This window comes from Pangasianodon hypophthalmus, chromosome 18 (assembly GCF_027358585.1).
Source record: "Pangasianodon hypophthalmus isolate fPanHyp1 chromosome 18, fPanHyp1.pri, whole genome shotgun sequence".
NCBI classification, from domain to species: domain Eukaryota; kingdom Metazoa; phylum Chordata; class Actinopteri; order Siluriformes; family Pangasiidae; genus Pangasianodon; species Pangasianodon hypophthalmus.
The window spans coordinates 6453556-6474608 of NC_069727.1; the positions used below are offsets into that span (position 1 = coordinate 6453556).

General features: G+C 40.0%; 2 protein-coding genes across 8 annotated transcripts in view; both read right to left on the reverse strand.

Annotated features, from left to right (window-relative positions):
- si:dkeyp-27e10.3 (UPF0606 protein KIAA1549) overlaps positions 1-6689 on the reverse strand; it is a 28636-nt gene extending 21947 nt beyond the window's left edge. For 6 of the 7 annotated variants that reach the window (XM_026923144.3, XM_053241848.1, XM_053241846.1 and 3 more), the window contains exons 1-2: positions 6271-6689; positions 4072-4305 (exon numbers count right to left, since the gene is read on the reverse strand). In XM_026923144.3, the coding sequence (XP_026778945.1) occupies positions 4072-4207 (136 nt within the window). In that variant the 5' untranslated portion in view covers positions 4208-4305; positions 6271-6689. The remainder of the gene's footprint in view (positions 1-4071; positions 4306-6270) is intronic. The other variant, XM_053241845.1, reaches the window with a different exon arrangement.
- A 2096-nt stretch (positions 6690-8785) lies between these two features.
- Positions 8786-17455, reverse strand: parp12b (poly (ADP-ribose) polymerase family, member 12b). Its single transcript, XM_026923584.3, has 8 exons — positions 16983-17455; positions 15081-15216; positions 12960-13215; positions 11985-12080; positions 11732-11858; positions 11464-11632; positions 11242-11362; positions 8786-9864 (listed from the first exon to the last, which is right to left on the reverse strand). The coding sequence occupies exons 1-8, from the start codon at positions 17309-17311 to the stop codon at positions 9767-9769; spliced, it is 1332 nt and encodes a 443-aa protein (XP_026779385.2). The 5' UTR covers positions 17312-17455; the 3' UTR covers positions 8786-9766.
- Positions 17456-21053: the final 3598 nt, after the last annotated feature.

Consider the following 21053-nt stretch of genomic DNA (forward strand, 5'->3'; position numbering starts at 1 on the left):
CTGGACCACCGTTCACACAGCTCTTTAAAAAATCAGCTTCTTCATTCTAAATGAAGAAGCTTCTCAAAGATATAAATGCTCTTTGCTGCACTATACGGTTATTTGCACTTCAAATTGTTCTTTAATTTTCTACAGGGATCTAGTTGACTGCCCACAATTTATGGAACCCGTGACAGCTGGAATCCACTTATTCTTCAGCCATTTTAAAGAGTCTATCTTAAAAATGCACCATTTTAAGCCAATATACTGTAACTGCCCATTAGCCTTTCAACAGTGTTCTAAAGAGGTTTTATTACTCCCTATTGACTTTCATAAAAGACACATTTCATTTGATATATTTGTTTAAATGTAACACGCTACAATTTGTTCATCTATTGCTCAGAGCTTTGGTGTGCACTATTTTTTTCCCCAAATCGTGCCACCTAATGCTCTATGCAGATACACCAAGGATGTGGTCTGACTTTTGGTAGGAAATTTACTAGGCATATTAATTAGCCTGGTTCCCTTGTGAGTCTGGTTCCTCTCAAGGTTTCTTCCTCATGTTGTCTCAGGGAGTCAATCTACATCTGGATTTCTGTAAAGCTGCTTTAAATAAAACTGAATTCAATTCAATGTTCCCTTCTGCACATAAGGGTCAGTATAGAAAGCGTGATTTGTTCTGACTAGTGCCAGATTTACGCCACATTCAAAAACGTAAAGTAAAAACATGGTCAAAAGCTATCTAATTTGAGCAGTAAAACACAGTTACATTAAGGCTTCAAGCCTTAACACAGCTTACAAAAACTAATGAGAACTTCTCCAGCACAGCATGGAATATCTACAGTAATTAGCTTCCGTCTTACTTAACTATCTGAACATCCCTTATGGAGAATTCACTTCACTACACACACGTGCCCAAACACACACATACACATATCACAGTGAACTGAGGGTTCAGAATCTGAGACGTTTCTGTGGCGTGGTCAGGCAAGGTGTTTCCATGGTAATACCGTGTGTGTGAATGTGTGTGAGCATGCACGGGTGCATGTGTGTGTACGTGTTTCAGTAATGCATCACGTGCCGACTGCCTCATCAGTATTCCAGAGACACAGCAGACCAAGCTCACAGCATTTCTCACTCCGGCAGATTCAGTTCTCTCTCTCTCTCTCTCTCTCTCTCTCTCTCTCTCTCTCACACACACACACACACACACACACACAGGTGTGGAGAACCTCCAGAAGGGGCTCCAAGAATAGCACCACATAATGGCATCCTTGCTGTCTGTAGTCCAATTGCTTTGATAAATCTGATCAATGGCAGCTATTATAAAAAGGGATAGAGAGAGAAAAAGAGAGATAGAGAAACAATGTGACAGAGAGAGACTGAGAAAGAGACTCATCTATTTTGCTATACTCTTTCTTCTAGTCATCCACATAAGCATCAGGCATCACTGGATGGCTTGTAGCACCACAGGCTGGACATCCACATCAGGGGTAAAGCACAGCACGGGACGTCAAATACAACCTAATAAACTCATCTCATATGAGTATGGTCTGTGTGTGTGTGTGTGTGTGTGTGTGTGTGGAAGAAGAATTGGAAAAGAACTGAACAGCAAGGAAAGAAAATGATTTTGATAATGTTGATAAATCCTACTATACTTTTATAATACTATTAATAATAATAATAAAAGATTCAATACTATATTAAAAACACCAGGCTTGTGACAATACATCATTGCATTGCATAGCACGTAAGGAATAAAAACACTTGGGGCTGTGCTATTATAGGAAAATAATCAATTATTTTGTGGGGTGATGTGGCCCAATGTGAAGCAAAGTGTTTTGCAATTTGCCAACAACTGCAACTTTTTTTATTAATAAAAGAATGGTATGACATAGTTTTATCCATTTATAGTTACATTTAATATCTGAACATCTGAGAAAAAAGTTAGTTATTGTTATCATTTAAGTTATAGCAGCCATATACATACTTTGTTCCCTGATTTGTCTCTCTTGAACTTAATAAGACAATACACACACACACACACACACACACACACATACACACACACAGAGCTTGTAATGTTACAGAGAAACCATAAATTCCTCTTTCCTGAAGATTTTCCCATAGCAGAAAACTTACTGTTACAAAGTGCTGACACTTGAGTCTCCTTCATAAACGTTAAATAAACATCTCCTTACAGAAAACTTCACCATTTCAATAAACCTTTCATTGTTAAATAACATGTTTTTGAATTTACAGGCTGTAACAAAAGTCTCCATACATAGGGGAAATTAGCACTATTTTTTTTTTTAGCAAAATGTCTTCCAAAATTTTTCATACTTAGTTTACATTATATATATTTTTCCAGATAGCCTTAAAGAATGCCTTTGACAAAACAAGAACGTATTGGAAGCTGTCGCAAGGTTGCGATCGACTTTAACAGGAAACATGGCAAGCACATCACACACAACACTAATGCCAAACTTATTAATAAATTCAAAAAGACTGGGAGTGTTGTGGACCAACCGAGAAGTGGACGTCCACGAACATCCACTGACGAAGACACAACTGACATGGTGCTGGCATTCATAGTCCCCTGTGTATGGAGACTTTTCTGACACACTGTATATATCAGGCTTATATTATGTGGAGCTTCTGCCATACCAGTTACGAATTCAACAGCACTGTGATATAAATGAAATTATTCGAAGTGATCGCAATTATCTGTGGTCCTTGTGATTAGCTGTGAAGGATATTTATAGATTTTATGAATGTACGTCATAAGCTGGCTGAATGTGTCAGCAAACACAATCTATATAATAAAACATATTTTAATCAGTTTGCTCAGTCAAAGGGTTTGATCTTGAACTAACACAGTAATATTTTATATACTTATTAATATGTAGTTGATTTGTACTATACAGTTGCAAAAAAAGAAGGTTGACAGAATTTTCATTTACTAATTTATTGTGAATATAGGATATTTTTATTGTGAATATAGGATCTTTCTAGTGTACTAGCATATTGCTTATATTTTAAGTTTGACATAAAATGAACAGGAAAACAATTAACTGGTTAAATTATTTATCAGTGAAATCATCAGCCTAAATTTTACGTATTTTTAAGAGTATTTTTAGTTCTGTTCTGTTTAGTTCAGTTACAAAAATATCTATATTAACATTTCCTATTTTTGCATGCCAACTTTCACATATTCCTAAACGACTCATCTGCTCCTAATGTTACTGGTAAAGTAAAAACTCTGACTATTAAATAGTCCATCTTCACATATAGCCACAGGTCTAAAGCCATTGCCTCTTTTATTAGCACTCTCCTCAACCATCTTTAGAACTGTGTGTGTGTGTTTATGTGTGTGTGTGTGTGTGTTCCATGCAGTCTGATGCTCTCCTTACCCTAAAAAAAACCCTTCATAGAGTCCAGCACTTCATGATGCTTATTTATAAACAGAGTAGGAGGACTAGACATCAAACCTCAGGCTCAGACTTGCCCTTCATCACTTCATCAATACTGACATTTTTTTTCTCTTTCTGACTTCCAGTCAGACACACACATACATACAAACCCAAACACACTCTCCATTTGGCTCTCCATTTTTTCTTCAAGACTCTAGCCTGTCTTGTGTCTTTCACACAGTGAGGAACAACCAATCACCTTCAATGAACGATCTTTAATCAGAAACATATACTGTATATATATTTTTTCTGTTTTGCTGTATGTAGATTTGACACAGAGGACCTGTGTATACACACACACTGACCCAGTTCACACTTCAGGGACAAAAGTAAAGACAGATTCCGGGCAATCCCAAGAAAAAGACTAACACACTTTAGAAGACTAAACCACCAAGCCAGACCTTGATACCATATTAAAGCTACGACCCAATTTTTGTTTGCTACCATAATAACAATATATGAAACCATGACATTTCTACAGGCTGCTGAAGTTGGTGTATGGTTTTGATATAGAGTATTTTACTATTTAGTACTATAGTATACAGTGTGGAATGTAGCCCAGGGGTTTTCAAAGTATTTATACATGGACATCCAAAAAGTACATGAGTAAGAGACATACCTGACACAGGTGTGCTTGTAGTCGCAATGGAGACAAGCATCAATGCCAAGAGAAGGAGCACGCAGCAGCCAATCAGACGCCGAGCCTTCGCTGGCACCGCCCTCAAACCTGCGCTCTCTCCCTCTGACTTCTCCATCCTGCTCGCCTTTTACGACATAATGCATGAACCTGATGTGTTTCCTCCAGGGAAGCTGTCCATCTTCCCATGTGACTTCCTTCCAGTTTCAGGCATCTCTGAAAAAATACAGACCGTTTTCATTTCACAAACCTATACGGTACTTCAAAGAATCTATAGTTTAGGGATGCATGCTATGTGTGTAATGCAATGCCACTATCTGTATCTGGATCTGTTTAGTGCTACAAATATCTGGATCTAATTTAATCCTTAAGTGGGCATGGCCTAAACCAGAAGATTTAAAAAATATATATGAATCCTACCACTATTCACCCACTGGAAAAAACTAAAACTAAAAACACTGGAAAAAAACCCAGCATCAGAAATACCAGCATTATCAGCATGGAGTGTGAATTCTGGCTCTGACGGTTCCTCAACCTCAGCTACATCACTCCAGTTCACAATTGGTCTCAACTAGAGATGTGTGCGAGACTGTATTTTTAGTCCTTGTGCACACATCTAATCCCCGATGCTCAGAGAACCTTTCTGGCAAGCTTTCCAAAAGAAAATAAAACAACTAGTGCACCTCCTATTCATATATGTATTCATATACATTACCTGCTCAATCTGAATAATATATTCATACACTTAATGCATACTAAGGGGGCTAATATTGGCTTGAAACACAGGATAGCTATCAGATTGGATTTGAATTACTTTCCAGTCTGATCCACTTATGTATTTTATGCTATGAATGCATGGGATGTTGAATGACACAGCACAGATCCTGAACACAAGCAATCTTAAAACACCTCTCTATCATACCTGTGATGTTTCACACAAATTGCCAGCAGAAGCTAACAGAGAGCCAGCCCGAACTGGTTACTGTGTGGACCTCAGCATCAGACCAGGATCAGATATTAGTACACAAATCTGAGATTCATATTGTAGTGAACATGCAAAAAATATGAACACAGTGATAGCTGCGTAATGTCCAGGTTTTAGGGGTGGTAAAAGAGGGCCATGAAAACACTTAGGACTGGCACCATCTAATTACAAATGGGTGACAAATTATGGAAAAAAAAAAAAAACATTGCTCTGTTATGCTGTAGGGGGCATTTATTTATTTTGCTGGCATGTTTACCTCCACTTGCCTCCACTCCCTTAGAGAGAAGCCAAGCAAATCAAGACAAACATCACCTTGATCCTGTAATGAAACATTTCTATAATGATGGGTGTGGTCTCTTTTAGGATGACTCCGCCCACACCCACAGGGCACGAGGGTTCACCGACTGGTCTGATGAGGATAAAACTGAAGTAAAGCACATGCTCTGGCCTTCACAGTCACCAGATCTCAACCCAGCTGAAGACCTCAGCGCTGTCTATCACCATCATCAAAACACCAACTGAGGAAATATCGTTTCATCATCGCTCCAGAGTCTTCGAATTGATGCTGATCTGGCTGCTAGTGGTGACCCAGCACCTACGACAATTATGGTGTTTATTTTTTTCCTTTAATTTGTCACCTGTGTGTATGTATGGAATGAGGCTGCATTTGTAGAATAGGTGATTGGTGCACATGATGATGTTCCTGATACTCAAGGGATTTGGTTAGAATGATGAGTGAAATCGATAGGAACTTGATCCGGTTCATCAGGAGTAACAGACCTTCCAGAGATGTGATCTGAGATGTGCTGGTTGAAAGCTTACTTCAGGAGTGGAAGCTATGTTACATCTTTTCATTCAGGATACATGCAGCTGCTTCATTACAGAAATATTGACCAGACTTGTATGAAAAATGGCGCGTGTAAGGCCTAGAGGTTAGACACCTATGTGAATTTCGATCAGATGCACAGCATCACGAGAGAGAGACAGAGGGAGAGAGAGAGAGAGAGAGAGAGAGAGAGAGAGAGAGAGAAGGGCGGAGAGGAGGTGTACCGACCCGCATACAGATGACACACTGTGGACCAAAGACGCTTTTTGTCCAGCACATTAACCTCCAGCAGCATGCACACACTGGCACTGATGCTCATGAAGATAATGAGATGTAGGAATGAACAGGCCAGCGATGGCATTTCCGTTACCTGTCATTTGGAGATGCAGCAGAGGGCCAGGCTCAGCACCATCATCACCACCATCATCATCATCACCATCATCATCACACACCCCTCATCACACACTCACACTCTCACACACACACACACACACACACACCTCCTGGTCTCCACACGGTTCCCTGCCAGGCTCTCCAAAAACGGGACTGTAAACGTAACCCACAGAGTACACGCTCCGTTAGCGGCGCTCTCCCGGTAAAGCCCTCTCCGGTGTTCCCGTTGTGTCCAAGATAAGCAGGCAGTAAAGCAGGCGCGCGCGCTGCACTCGCCGCTTCACACAAACACATGAACCCTGAGAAAGGACGCACGCGACCCGGTCCGGTCCATTTCAGCACGCGATCGAGGGAAATCTGCGAAACATCGCCTCCGTACCCATATTCCAGCGACTGGCTGCCTGGCCCCGCCCCTTTACCCTCTTCATTAACGGGTAGAGAATAGAGCGCTGCTCTGATTGGCTCTCAGGAGTGTCAGTCAAAAACCGGTCTCATGCGTCTGGAGCTGCTAGAGAGAGCACAACTTGTTTATTTCTGCGTGTAGTCCAGATAACCTAGAACCCGGGTTCTAGAGGCGGGGAACTCAGTGATTATACTCAGTTACTACTAACCACTACTGTTCTAGCTTTTCATTCATTCATTCATTCATTCATTCATTCATTCTTTCTTTCTTCAGTATCTGCTTTATCCTAGTCAGGGTTCAGGTGGATACATGTCTATAAGTCTAATTAAATTAGATTATAAATAGTAAATAATTAGAAATAATAGATCTAATCTAATCTAACCTAATAATTCATGAATAAAGTATAAATAAATTAGATAGCCAGTTGGATATAGGCCTAACTGATTGATTATTTTCACTGAACAAGTTTATTCGAAATGTGATGAACTTAACTATTAATAACTTTAATATATTTGTAATTTTATTCATTTTAATCATTTTGTGAATGGAAAATTCAGGAATAAAAAAAGCTTCCACAGCTTTAATAAATATATGCACATAATGTGTGTAATAACTGAGTTATGATGATGATGATGATGATGATTATTATTATTATTATTATTATTAACAACTACTATTATTACAACTGTGCTGCAGTCATACAGGGTTCCTGAATGTTTTTTGAAGGAGTCCCTAGTTAAAAAGCATGACTTTCAGTAAAGGCTTTAACTTGGTCAGGATCACGATGGATCCACCAGTAGGTGGACTGGCAAAGATAAATTGACTCTAGAAGTAAATGAGTGTGTGAATGTGTGTGTGTGCATGCATGGTGCCCTGTGATGGCTAGCACACCATTCATGGTGTATTCCCGCCTCATGCCCAGTGTTCCTGGGATAGGCACTGGATCTACCATGACCCTGACAAGGATAAAGTGATAACTGAAAGAGTGTGTGTCAGAAGCAACTGCTATCACAAGTAATAGATTTATGCAGGGGTGTGATATGGAAAAAATACTTCGAAAAAAAAATTCATGATACATGATATATCTCACAATATTTAGGCTAGCTAACAATGTGCTATTAGCATGACCATGCTGCATTTTAAAAAACAATGGTATAAATGATTTTTTGTTTTTAAATTCTGCAATATAAAAGAAAAATAAAAACCCTACAGATTTGTACTTCCCAAAATGCCCAACTCTCACCCTTACTTCAGTGGATAATCTCACCTGGATACTGTAAATTTGAACCTAAGAATTGATGCTGTAATCATAAAGGCTCTCCAGTGCTTATCCCAGGACTCTTCTTCAAATCTGCTCATATGATCATCCTGTAACAACACTTAGTGCTGCTTGTCTTTACTCTTCTACTCCTCTATACTGTAATGATTTATAATCCCACTATCCGCTGTCACTCAGAAGAGGACAGGTTTCCTTTTGAGTCTGGTTCCTCTCAAGGTTTCTTCATTATGTCACCTCTGGGAGTATTTCGTTGTCACAGTCACCACTAGTTTGTTTGTTAAAGATCTAAATCTACATCTGGATTTCTGTGAAGTTGCTTTGTGACAATGTTGTTTTATACATCGAAAGCACTATACAATTAAAATGAATTGAACTTAATAATAAAGTTGTGAGTCTCTATTCATCAGCTGATATAATATTTATGAAGGGTGTCTCACACAACATCATGTCTCACCTCGGCTATGTGATTTCACACACGCGCACACACTCACACACACATTATATTGTCCTCACTACTGCATATATAAACCAAATACATCTAAAACTATAAATCTTTGAAATTCAGCCTTAACACAAATTACACTTTCCAATATTAGCATGTGTTCATTTCTAGCATCTTGGTCTGCTTTCTTCAAGCTATGCACCAACACCACCTAGTGGTTGTGGTATGACATTACAAGCCATCTCATGTGCACACTGACTAATTAAATAATGAGTCAGAATACATAATTAAAGAGCACTGACAATGTTGAGTTAGGCACAGATGTCTGCATAATAATGGACAACAAATGTTGAAATCATAAAAGAGGGTCAAGAATGGCAGGAGAAATTTATTGTTGATGGTTACAGACTATAGAAAATGAAATACTGTTCAGTAAAAATAGCCCAACACATTGTTACAAATCGAAGCAGAAACTATTTCAGCAACATAATTGTATTTCACTTTGCCTAACATTTCAATGTGACCTGTGATACAATGAGGTACAAAATAACTCAAAAATTCCAAAAATGCATGCTTCCCCCACCATCACAAGACAACTACCAATCAAGGAGGGTGAAGGAGAAAACTTGTGTCCTCCAAGACATGTGAAGCCAGCCACCTGAATCTGTTCAAACTGCTGCTCATGCTCTGTCAGAGCTCAGTGCAATCAGCCCTCTTCCTCATACATGAGCTCACTGATGGCCACTACTGGCTTTTGTCACTGTGACTGACAGGGAAGAGCAGTACGCCATCCCTCCCAACCAAAGAGCACAACTTGTTCCCTTGGCTCCCGAACACGAATGGCTGAGAACTCACAATCTCCCGAGGACAGGACGTACGCTTTTCTGTTGCACCACTCAGGATCCCTTAATTATCATATACTGATAAATCTAACTATTTATACTCATCAGTAACACAATGATTCAGACCTGTAACTGGGCAGTGACTCACTTTTGCATTGATAAACGTTTAACCTGAACACCAATAAGATGGTGTTAAAATGCACGTTTCTTAATGTAACATATTGTAAATTCGAACATACTGCATTGTTTGTCAGTAAAGTATTTTGGCACACTTTGGATCAGTGCTACAGCTCTAACATGATAGTTACACTTCATTATGACTTCCCTCAGGGCTCATGATAACATCTTTACTTGTAAGTCATTATATAAACATTACCAATATATTCAGTCACTGTGTATTGAGAGTGTACTCAAAGTATAAAGACACACCATGGACTGTCACTCAGTGCCGTACAGAATCATATCAGTGGGTACGCGCACATATGTGTGTGTGTGCGGATGTGTTCACTACGCTATTTGGCTTTCCACCTCGCTGATGGAAACGAAGCGTGGCCGCCGGCGTACTTTCCTCTTGGTGTTGTGTTTGGGGTTTCTCTGGTACATATCTGCAACACACAGTTCTTAACATTAATAAAAGCAGGCTAGCCCAACAGCTTCGACAGCTAATTTAATCTAAATTCAGTTTGTGCTAACTGTAATCAATCCTGACCTTGAATTAATTACAGCATTTTAATGCTCCGGTAGCTCACCATCGTTAATATGTAAGAAATAAAACACTTGGAGGTGTGCTGTTAGAGTAAATTAATCAGACAGTATGGTGTGATGGGGCCTGATATAAAACAGAATTAGTTACCTCTGTGAAGTGGATTATTTTCCTATAACAGCATGTCCCGAAGTGTTTGATTCCTCTTATACCACAGCAATTTGCCAAAGTTAACAACACTCATTCATACTTTTTATTCAGTTTACAGTTACATTTAATTTGAAAAGTCTGCCTTACAAGTCCATGTGTGAATTGTTACTATAGAAACAATAATGTATAAGAATACATGCATTAATATAAACCTGTGATTTGCCTTGAAACCAGAACTACAGTCAGAGCTGCTGTTATAGAAAATTAATCAACACCTTCTGAGGAGTCAGAATGCAGAATTCAACACTAGTATAAGTGGTATAATATATATATTTTGAAGTAACGAGTGCTGTTAGTTACTTTGCTCCAGTATCTTTATGGCACTGTGCAAAGGTTTGCACACCCCAGGACAAAATGAAGGAAACTAAGACATGTAATCAACATTGTGGCATGTGTGTTGGGTTTCAGTATTGCGCCTTCATTATTACAATAAATGCATTAATTACTATTATTATACTATAGTCTATATACTATAATGTATTAATATTAAAATATTAAGATATTAATAGTGCAGTCATGCACTAGGTGTGCAAATTTTGCACTCAGTTGTATATTGTTATGGTGCTATTGTGAGCTATCGTAGGATGCTGGAGAAGAGGTCAGTCTTCCGGGTTGTTTTGTATTAGGGAGTTAATTTTGTTTTTTTTTTCTTTATTTTTTTGTTGGACGTGTTATGCTTTGGGACAGGACCCACCCTTAATTTGGTCCAAAATGAAATAATTATTTGCTAGTATTTCTTTTGTTGCTTTTTTTTTCCTGGTGAAAGGAAATGAGAAGGTTGGTGGAAACAACCATACATTATGATGTGGTCATAACATACAAATAAATTCAGAACATAATAATTTTCATGAAATACTTAACCTCTTACACGCTCAGGATCCGCCCGTGGGTCCGGACTCACATAAATACATCCTTTTCCTATTAGTTTCACTGTAATTACTGAATGATATGCTTAATGTATAAATAAAGAACAAGCCGGGGTCATGCAAATGAGATGGTGCTAAGTTGTTCCTATTTTGATTACCATCTGAACACAAAACAACTGTATGTGTTTTTTATGTGTGGTTACCTTGGAAACTGACGTAGTAATGTCTGTTGCCCTTTATAACTGTGACCTCAGCTTTGCTGTCTTTCAGAAATGCTTCCTCCAGATCGCAGGACTTTACAGATGTCACGCGGTGCTTATCGTCCTGACAAAGTCACACACACAGATACACCACACATACACACACACAATCATAAGCATACAGCAGGACACTATATCTTTGTTAACTTTGCTGTCGTCTCTCACCGGCCTGCCATACTCGATCCAGTTATCATGGTCTCCCTTGTAGTACCACAACCACTGTGTGGTCAGGACATAGTGTGAAGGCTTGGTGATGGACGAGACGGTGGAGAGACGGCGCACTGGATGTCCAGATCTGGTCATCGTCTGAAAATCCACTGGCCTCGAGCCAGGACTGGGCCAGCAAGCAGAAGACGAATGAAGATCAGAAAACAAGTACAAATGACAATAAAAACAACAGACTTCGTGCATGTTTGAGTGTGTGTTTACTGACCCATATGTGTTCTTGGGGTCGCAGAAGACTCGCTCAATCTCCTCCATTCCTCGCAGATCCCTCCATCCATTCCCCTCATTCACCTCCCATTTATACGGCAGATTAAAATGCACCAGTTTGCATTGCTCTAAACACAGATCGGCCAATTATTTTCTTACAACACAAAACCAAAACAGAATAAAAAAGGGAGAAACAAACAGAGAGACAGATGAGGCAGAAAATTAGACTTAAAGTGTAAAATTCTGAGACGGACCCTGAAATCTGCAGTTTCTTCTGATGAAGTGGAGACAAATTTCATTCTTCTCTTCTGCCAGTTCTAGGGATCTGCTTATTGGCTCAGAAATCCTCTCTGTAAAACACACACACATACACACAGTCTAATTAATTACCTAATTTTCATTTCAGTCAAAAAATTTCAGTGCATCTCTAATAAATATAGTGAACTCATGTTAAGTTTATACTCGTCTAATGTTAGCCAAGTCGGACATACATTGATAGCCTTTATTTCACAATAATGAACTCAAAATATTCTCCATTTACCTTGATGGAAAGTGGGGGCGCCACGTCTTTCAAGCAGGTAAATGAAGTTGAATCAAAAGAGCACAAAATATTATTAATGTGAGATGGCGGGAAGGGACGGGGCTTCTAGGGGGTTGGTCAATATCAGAGGGCCCAAAACACCCACGCAACTGTCAGTCATTCCAGATTCACATGTCGATTGGCTCATCTGCTGTTTTTATTAGGGGGAAACGAAGACTGCTCTTTTGATGTTTTTTTTCAGGGGGATTTTTTTTTTAAATTTTTTCCCCCAAATGTGGTCACCTACCAGTTCCCACCCACCTATCACATGACAGCTACCAGCCGGGGAAAATATATCACATGCACATGCAAATCTTTTCAAATTGCTGCTCATGCTGCATCACAGTGCCGTGTAACACACACTATCTGCCCTCTTTTGCATGCATAAGCTCACAGCTAATGTCACTCTGGGAGAAAGGGGATGTCATCCCTCCCACCCAGACACCACGGCCAATTAGTTTATCATGTAACATCCAAAGCAGACATCTTGTCTGTCTAAGCCTATCAAATTTTCAATTCAGTCTATTAAAATATCATGATTAATAGTGTTAAATGCTGCCATCAATTTGCTGTACTTCTGTTTGCACAATATTTGCCTATTTGTGCACCAAAACCACAAGCTCAGCCTTCCGAATCTCCACACACACACCTGCATCCGCAGCACTGGCGCTCAGGTGGTAAACGTTCTGGTACAGGTAGGGCAAGTCCTGGATGATGTCATTGCCGAGGCCGCGCTCCTCCAGCATCCTGCGGCTGTACTCGTCTACGCAGTGAAGCCTCTTGCACTTGGTACCGAAGATGCAGTCGCCCTGCACAAAGTGCTGGCACATGTGCACTTTAGTGCAGTTTTCCTTAAAGGTGCAGGCCCCAAACAGCCCCGAGCCCTTATTGTAGTGGGAGCACACCTGCACACGGACAAAGCACAGCAGCGTCAGGACACGAAACGGAAAACAGAACTGGAAAAAGGAAGTACTGACGCACATGCATGCACAGTCACACAAACACACACACTGAACAGGCTAAAGTAAATAATTTACCATTTACACCACAATGCTTACAAATTTTAAGAGTTCTTTTCCAAACCTCTACTTTACCTCAAGACTTACAGGTCTTTCGTCTCCAATATTTTCAACCGGTCTTTTTTTGTTGCTTTTTTTTTTTTTTTTTTTTTTGCTTTTTTTCTTTTTCTTTTTTTTTTTTTTTTTTTTTTATGCGTCGTATGTCATCTCCCACACATTGCACAGGGTGAGGCTCCTTCATTTTGAAACATCCACCAAAATCCGTTCATCTGCAACTCTTCATCCAAGCGGACACACCTTCCTTCGTTTGGTTTTGTTTTCTTTCTTTCTTTTTTTTTTTATGTCTGGTTTACTTCTATTTATATCACACTAAACTGTCACTTGATGCAATAGAAACTGGAACAGGAACGTTTTTTAATTCTGCAGGGTAACTTGCTGTGTGTATACTTATACAGTGGCAATAGGTTACAATCTACACCTGTACGTCAAAGTGCAACTCCTGTTATAAAACAGCTGTATTTTATCCTTTTTCTGAAAACCGTTTCTCATTTGAGAGCACACAGAGAGGTGTTTCGAACAGCAGGGGCGGTACCTAGAACGCAGAAATAGCTCATCTTGAAATGAAACTTAAATAGTGGCCAAAGATGAGTCATACACACACACACAGAAATGCACATAAAGTATTAGCAATTTACTTTTACACTTGGGGAGAATTTGAGGTGGGAATATCTAACCAGTGCAAGCAATACATTCAGGTGAGCCTCCTTGTAAGTGTGTAAATGCCCTCACATACAATCACATGCAACCTAAAGTGTATTATTATCTATTTTAGCATCAGTGTTGCACTCAATAGTTTGTATTATACACATGACAGGCATTTGAATAGGAAAACAGCAACAGCTGAGAGCAAACATTTGTATGTACCATGGTTTTTAAATAGATAAAAAATATTTCTTTTTTTTGTAATTTATAATCTAAAAATTAAAATATTTCCAACATGGTAAAAATGAAACACAAGGTAAAATGAACAGAAAAACAAATGAATTGATGATAACTACTGTTAGAGCTGCTGTTATGGAAAATTAATCAACGCCTTCTGACCAATCAGAATCAAGAATTCAACAGCGTGAATATTACAAATGAAATGATCCAAAAAATACTAATGAAGTTGGAGGAGGTTATAAAGGCAAAGGGAGTTCATACAACTCAGATGATATTTAATTACATTCAGAAAGAGAGATGTAAACCTCTGAAGTGATATCATTGATTCTTTTCACTATTATTATCTCATTTCTACCAGTTCATTACCTGTGATAATGAAGGAGTATCTGAAAAACCTAACACACTCACTGTGGTGATGTTATAAACTTAATATCCTTCTTCTTCATTTTGCTCTGAGGGTGTGCAAACTTTTGAACTCAACTCAACAATGTTGTCCTTTAACAGCGCTCATTCGTTCAGTTTTAGGTATAAATATGCAACTTGTACAGAGAGCCAGTCATGCTTCAGTGACTCATTTGCCTTCTGAGTGCAACAGTGATGAGTACAACAGTGAAAAAGAAGAAGGAGGAGGAGGAGGAAGAGGAGGAGGAGAAGATTGATGTCAAAACAGAATTACTGCAACTCAAATCTGGTTGCACAGGTTGTGGCTGGGTGGAAGGTTAAAGTGGCCACTGTGTGTGTGCATGTGTGGGTTGGTGCGTGTGTGTGTGAACATGCATGTTTGTTTTGAATGGTGTGTGTGCCTTCACCTCAGGTAGTAGCGCAGGGTCGTTCTGTAGCAGGAGGAGGAAGAGCTCTTCCTCATGAAGCTCGTGAAGAGTGCACTCGCGGAGAAGGGGAAAGTTATGCTCAGACTGAATGTTATGGGAGAACTTGCATTCCTTCCTAAATGGCCCAAACACACACACACCCCACAAGTATGTCAGTTATAATTACAATTATGTCATCCTTGTAAATTCTATGCAAAATCTTGTGTCTGTCTAAACACAAAAAACATTAAATTAATTAATGACACCTCTATAAACTGTAGACTAGATTTGGTTCATTACATTCAGAAATTATCAGGGGGCTAAACTTAGACACACACACACACACACACACACACACACAAAATTTAAAGTTACAGCTGTACCTCTGACTGTTACAAACTGTTCAAACAAAACACACCATATTAACAATTACAGTTTTTTAAAAATCTGTTTATGTGGCTTGTCCTCCGTACAAGTTCCTGTGTACACTACTATAGGAACAATAATATATTATAATAAGCGCATTAAGCACATTAAGGTTTGTCCGGTATTCACATGCAAGATCCAAAAAGGGGCAAATGAAGCAGTATGTCAAACTACATGCACCATAAAACAGGTAAGCAGAAACGTGGTATAATTCCTCACGATGCAGCAACTCCATATTCCTTATTTAGCATGTAAAATACATGAAATAGCTGATGTCTTATGTAGCGCAAAAGATGAAATATATTTAACTATGTGGAAGAGTCACACAAGTGACAGGTGCTCCAGCATATGTTCATATGCCCTAGCTTGTATTTTATTAAAAAAGCACTCCTTAAAAGCACTCCTTTGTATCCCACAATGCATAGTTTCTTCTGCGAGGTCAGGCAACACAAAGGCATTAAAGGCATTTCAATAGATGACAAAAGATTATGCACGGCTGCCCATTAACATTCAAAAGGCTTATTTTTAGGTCGGTAGGGTGTGGTATGAGCCATGACTACGGCCTGAAGATCGTAAGGTTTCGTAAGATTGAAGGATCGTAAGTCCTAGGACCTGCAGGAACGGATGAACAGGTGGAGAAGTGGACTATCCTGGACCTCTAGGTGGAAAGGGCCATCAAGGCAGTAATGTAGCCAGGAATTCATTTCAGGGTGGGTATGCTGAATATAATCACTGCATGATCTGTGTAATTGAACTGATTGTTCAACTGGTTGATCTCACCATAGCGGCTGGTAGCCGATTAAATACGATGATACAAATTAAGGATTGCATTCCTATGACATCTGGGGAGGTTAAATGGGGCAGGTGCATGTAGTGTAACTCTAATTAGCATTTAAAGTTTTAATGTACATAATTGGTTCTTAAATTCTGGTTATAGGCTACACCATAAATCTTTTTAAAGGTATAAAGATATATACTGAAGGTACAAATAATGTACCCTTGGCGGTAACCACTCAGCGACAAGGAAAACTACAGTTTGGTACCTTTGTGTATGTGTGTGTGTGTTCATCAAGAGCTCTGAACAAATAAACGTTTTCATCCTGAAGAGACAGGAAATGGGGGTACATTTGGAGGGTGTTGTCCAGGGGAGTGTAAATAAAGGGAGAACAATAAAGGGCCTAAAAGAGGACCTTGTGGGATACCATAGTGTTGTTTATTATGCTCTGAACTGAACAATCTCCATTAATTCCAGCAATCAGGTTACACATGTTAAATAAGATCTTGTCTGTCTAACTCAACCATGTAACTCTCTGACAGTGATATCTGATGGCAACCAGTGACTCCAAATGTAATTGCGCCAAGAGGTCCAAGCACCTGAAGCTGGCCTTGTAAGGTGTAGGGATATGTGAAAAGAAAAACAGCAATGCACAGGCCAGTGTTGTGTTTTCATCTCCTCTAACAGGACACACTCCTTACCTTCCTTTACCATAGCGGCAGTTTCCATACACGAAGTATTTGCACAGATGCAGGTCCTGGCAGCCGAAGCAGTCCTGCTTGGCGTAACTTTTACACAGGCGCAGAGATGTTTTGGCCACTACGATATAATCCGCCTCGCCTTTTTCTGCACTCAGCTTGTTCCGGACCAAGGCGAACCGCGGACATTTTTTCAGTATGTACCAAAAGTGCTCGTCACTGATATCAAATCGCTGGTAGACTCTCCTGTGGAGCTGAGACAGGTCCATGGAGCCTTTATGGCTGCACAGGATACTGGTAGCATGATGGATAACCCGCGAGTAGCTGGACATGTTATCCTCCCCAACCTCTGTCGAAATGAAAGTACACAGTTTCTATTTGTGTGTGTGTGTGTGTGTGTGTGTAAGAGAGAGAGATAGAGAGAGAGAGAGAGAGAGAGAAAAAACGAGTGTGTGTGTGAAGGCAGTGACAGTAGGAGAATTTCAACATGGCCGCCATCAGCGCCGTCATTGTACCTCATCAAAATACAAGCGAAAACGCCACTCTTCCAGACTTACATTAAAAAATTGTTCCCCCCCCCCCTTTTTTTAAATCATGTGTAGTTAAAACATGCTGTATAAATGAATATGATAAACTTTGAAAAAAAAAAAAAGAAAATCCCAGTTTGGGCTAACTAGCTACCAAATCCCAGGCAGAACTAGTCGTGAAATATATTGTATAATATAGGCTATTATTGTACCATTTCCTTATTACTTAACTAAATTCATCAGTAAATGTTTAAGATTATCAAATTGTCTTGCCGTTGTGTTTTTTTTTTTTTTTTTTTTTTAAGCATTAGTAGCAGTAATTCGGACACTGCCAGTCTGACCAGCTCGGCCTGTGCTTTGGCCTCCTGCTAGCTCTTTGGACTACGCTGGATTTTACAGCAGGATTCCTGTTTTGTGCTGTTGACAAAGTCAAATCAAGTAAGCAGTCAAACAGGCTAAAAACTATAAGATGTGTTGTATAATAATGTGTTGTGATTTCCACCACTGTAACAAACAACAACAACAACAAAAGACTGTTGGCTATGCTTCATGGACCCCACTTTGAAACCCACTGGTATAGAGTGCAATCTGTAAATCTGAGGGTTATTAAAGAAGGCTTTAAGAACAAGAAGGTCACGGAACCGTTTCCTAAAAGACTGGGATATATTCTTAGGAATATGGATATATTCTCAGGGTACAAGGAAAGCATGCATAGAGACTCTTCTCTGTTCTGGCACCTAGGTGGTGGAATGAACTTCCCCTAGGTGTCCGAACAGCTGAGTCACTGGCAGTCTTCAAACTACGTCTAAAGACTTACCTCTTCCTAAAGTACTTAAATTAGCACTTTAAAAAAACCAACATTGTATTGTCTGAGCACTTGTTACTATATTACCTCATTCTTTTAGTTTTTGGACCGATGGACTGATGGTATTCTTAGTTTGTGACCTAGCGAACCAATATCAGAATGTATTTATTGATAGAGACTTCAAAGCACTTCTGTAAGTCGCTCTGGATAAGGGCGTCTGCCAAACGCCATAAATGTAAATGTATATGAAGACCGTTCTGTACTGGAGCACAAACTACCATCTCACCTGTGACATTTGTGTAACTGTTTCAACATCTCCACTCTATCCAGTAGAACCCCTTTAGATGGTTAACTTTGCAAAAATAGTTCCTGTGCTTAGAAACTATATGAGTGTGTGTCCATGGAAACATCGAGTGTCAAAAGCCTCTCCAATGGACAATGCTGTCTTAAGAGCTCTTCAGTTTGTCGTTCTGGGTTAAGGTTCTATGTAGAACAGAAGGTTTTTCTCTTTCAGAGGGGCTTCCAAAGAGAACCAAGAGAGTAACCTAACAACCCTTGAAGGACCTGTTTTACAGTTTACAGCAGTCTTAGGGAATAAATCTAAATGGGCTCAGTTTCATGTCAGTATCACATGGATATGATGTGGGAACATTAAACCTGATTTCATTCCAATCCAGTATTTGAGTCCAATTTCTGTCCCTATATGAATCCTCAATATCAGATTGGTTTCAATCTTAATAATTATTCTAAAGCTCAGATTTTGCACATTTACATATTTCAAATCCAGCATTCTAAACATTTTGGCAGAGCTGAAACAAAAATGATTACCGTATGAATACAGTGAAGCATGGTTGTGGTGGCATCATGTTGTAGGGAAGCTTGTCAACACCAGGGACTGGGACATGGTCCAAGTTGAGGGCAAGATGGACAAAGCCAAATACAAGGCATTCCTTTTAGGTCCTTCAATGTTCTAGCAGAACCGTGTAACAGAGGCTCTCTGTTTCAGCGAGGATTCCAAGTACAACCTCTTTAGGAAGATAATAACCCCCGAGGAACCCGGTTTATTAATTGTGTACAGCAACATCCGAGGGATTGACATGTCTTGGCATGTCCATTACATCACATGGATATGATCAGAGATCGTCAAATCCCTTCTGATCCCAATCATTATCAATTCCCATACCAATCTTCAAGATCAGCTTAGTGCATTCTTAGTCAATATCCTAAAGCTCTGATTTTGCACATTTTAAAGTACTCCACTTTTTAGTAGAAACAAATACTTACAGAGTGATGTGTGTAGGTAACACTATACTGGTTGTATCATGCATTGAGTCAAAACCATCAAGTAAGTCATGTTCTTTTATGCATATGGTCAAAGCATTTAATTTCTCTGTAACCTCCTCAGGGTTTCAGATTGATTTTTAAACCATACAGGTGTCTTTGACAACAGAACATCTATACCTGCTTCAAAACATTTTCTAAATTTACATACTTTACCAGGGGGGCATGGTGGCTTAGTGGTTTAGCATGTTTGCCTAGCACCTCCAGAGTTGGAGGCTTGAATCCTGCCTCTGCCCCCATGCTTTGGGGGTTTCCCCTGGGTACTCCATCTCTAAATTATCCATTAGTGTGTGTGTGTCTGTCCAGTTGTGCCCTGTGATGGGTTAGCCCCCCTTCCAGGTCACAACCCTGCATAGGATACACCGATCAGCCATAACATTATGACCACCTGCCTAATATTGTATTGGTCCCCCTTTTGCTGCCAAAACAGCCCTGACCCGTCGAGGCATGGACTCCACTAGATCCCTGAAGGTGTGCTGTGGTATCTGGCACAAAGACGTTAACAGCAGATCCTTTAAGTCCTGTAAGTTGCAAGGTGGGGCCTCCATGGATCGGACTTGATGGCCAGCACACCCCACAGATGTTCAATTGGATTGAGATCTGGGGAATTTGGAGGCCAAGTCAACACCTTGAACTCTTTGTCATGTTCCTCGAACCATTCCTGAACAATTTTTACAGTGTGGTAGGGCAGATAATCCTGCCCGAAAGAGGTCACTTCCATTAGGGAATACCGTTGCCATGAAGGGGTGTACCTTGTCTGCAACAATGTTTAGGTAGGTGGTATGTGTCAAAATAGCATCCACATGAATGCCAGGACCCAAAGTTTCCCAGCAGAAGATTGCCCAGAGCATCACACTGCCTCCACCAGCTTGCGTTCTTCCCATAGTGCATGCTGGTGCCATCTCTTCCCCAGGTAAACGATGCACACGCACCCGGCCTTCCACATGATGTAAAAGAAAATGTGATTTATCGGACCAGGCCACCTTCTTTCATTGCTCCGTGGTCCAGTTCTGATGCTTACCTGTCCATTGTAGGCACTTTTGGCAGTGGACAGGGGTCAGCATGGGCACTCTGACAGGTCTGTGGATACACAGCCCCATACGCAGCAAGCTGCGATGCACTGTGTGTTCTGACACCTTTCTATCAGAGCCTGCATTAACTTTTCAGCAATTTGTGCTACAGTAGCTCTTCTGTGGGATCAGACCAGACAGACTAGCCTTCACTCCCCACATGCATCAGTGAGCCTTGGGGGCCCATGACCCTGTCGCTAGTTCACTGGTTGTCCTTCCTTGGACCACTTTTGGTAGGTACTAACCACTGCATACCGGGAACACCCCACAAGGCCTGCCGTTTTAAAGATGCTCTGACCCAGTCATCTAGCCATGACAATTTGACCGTTGT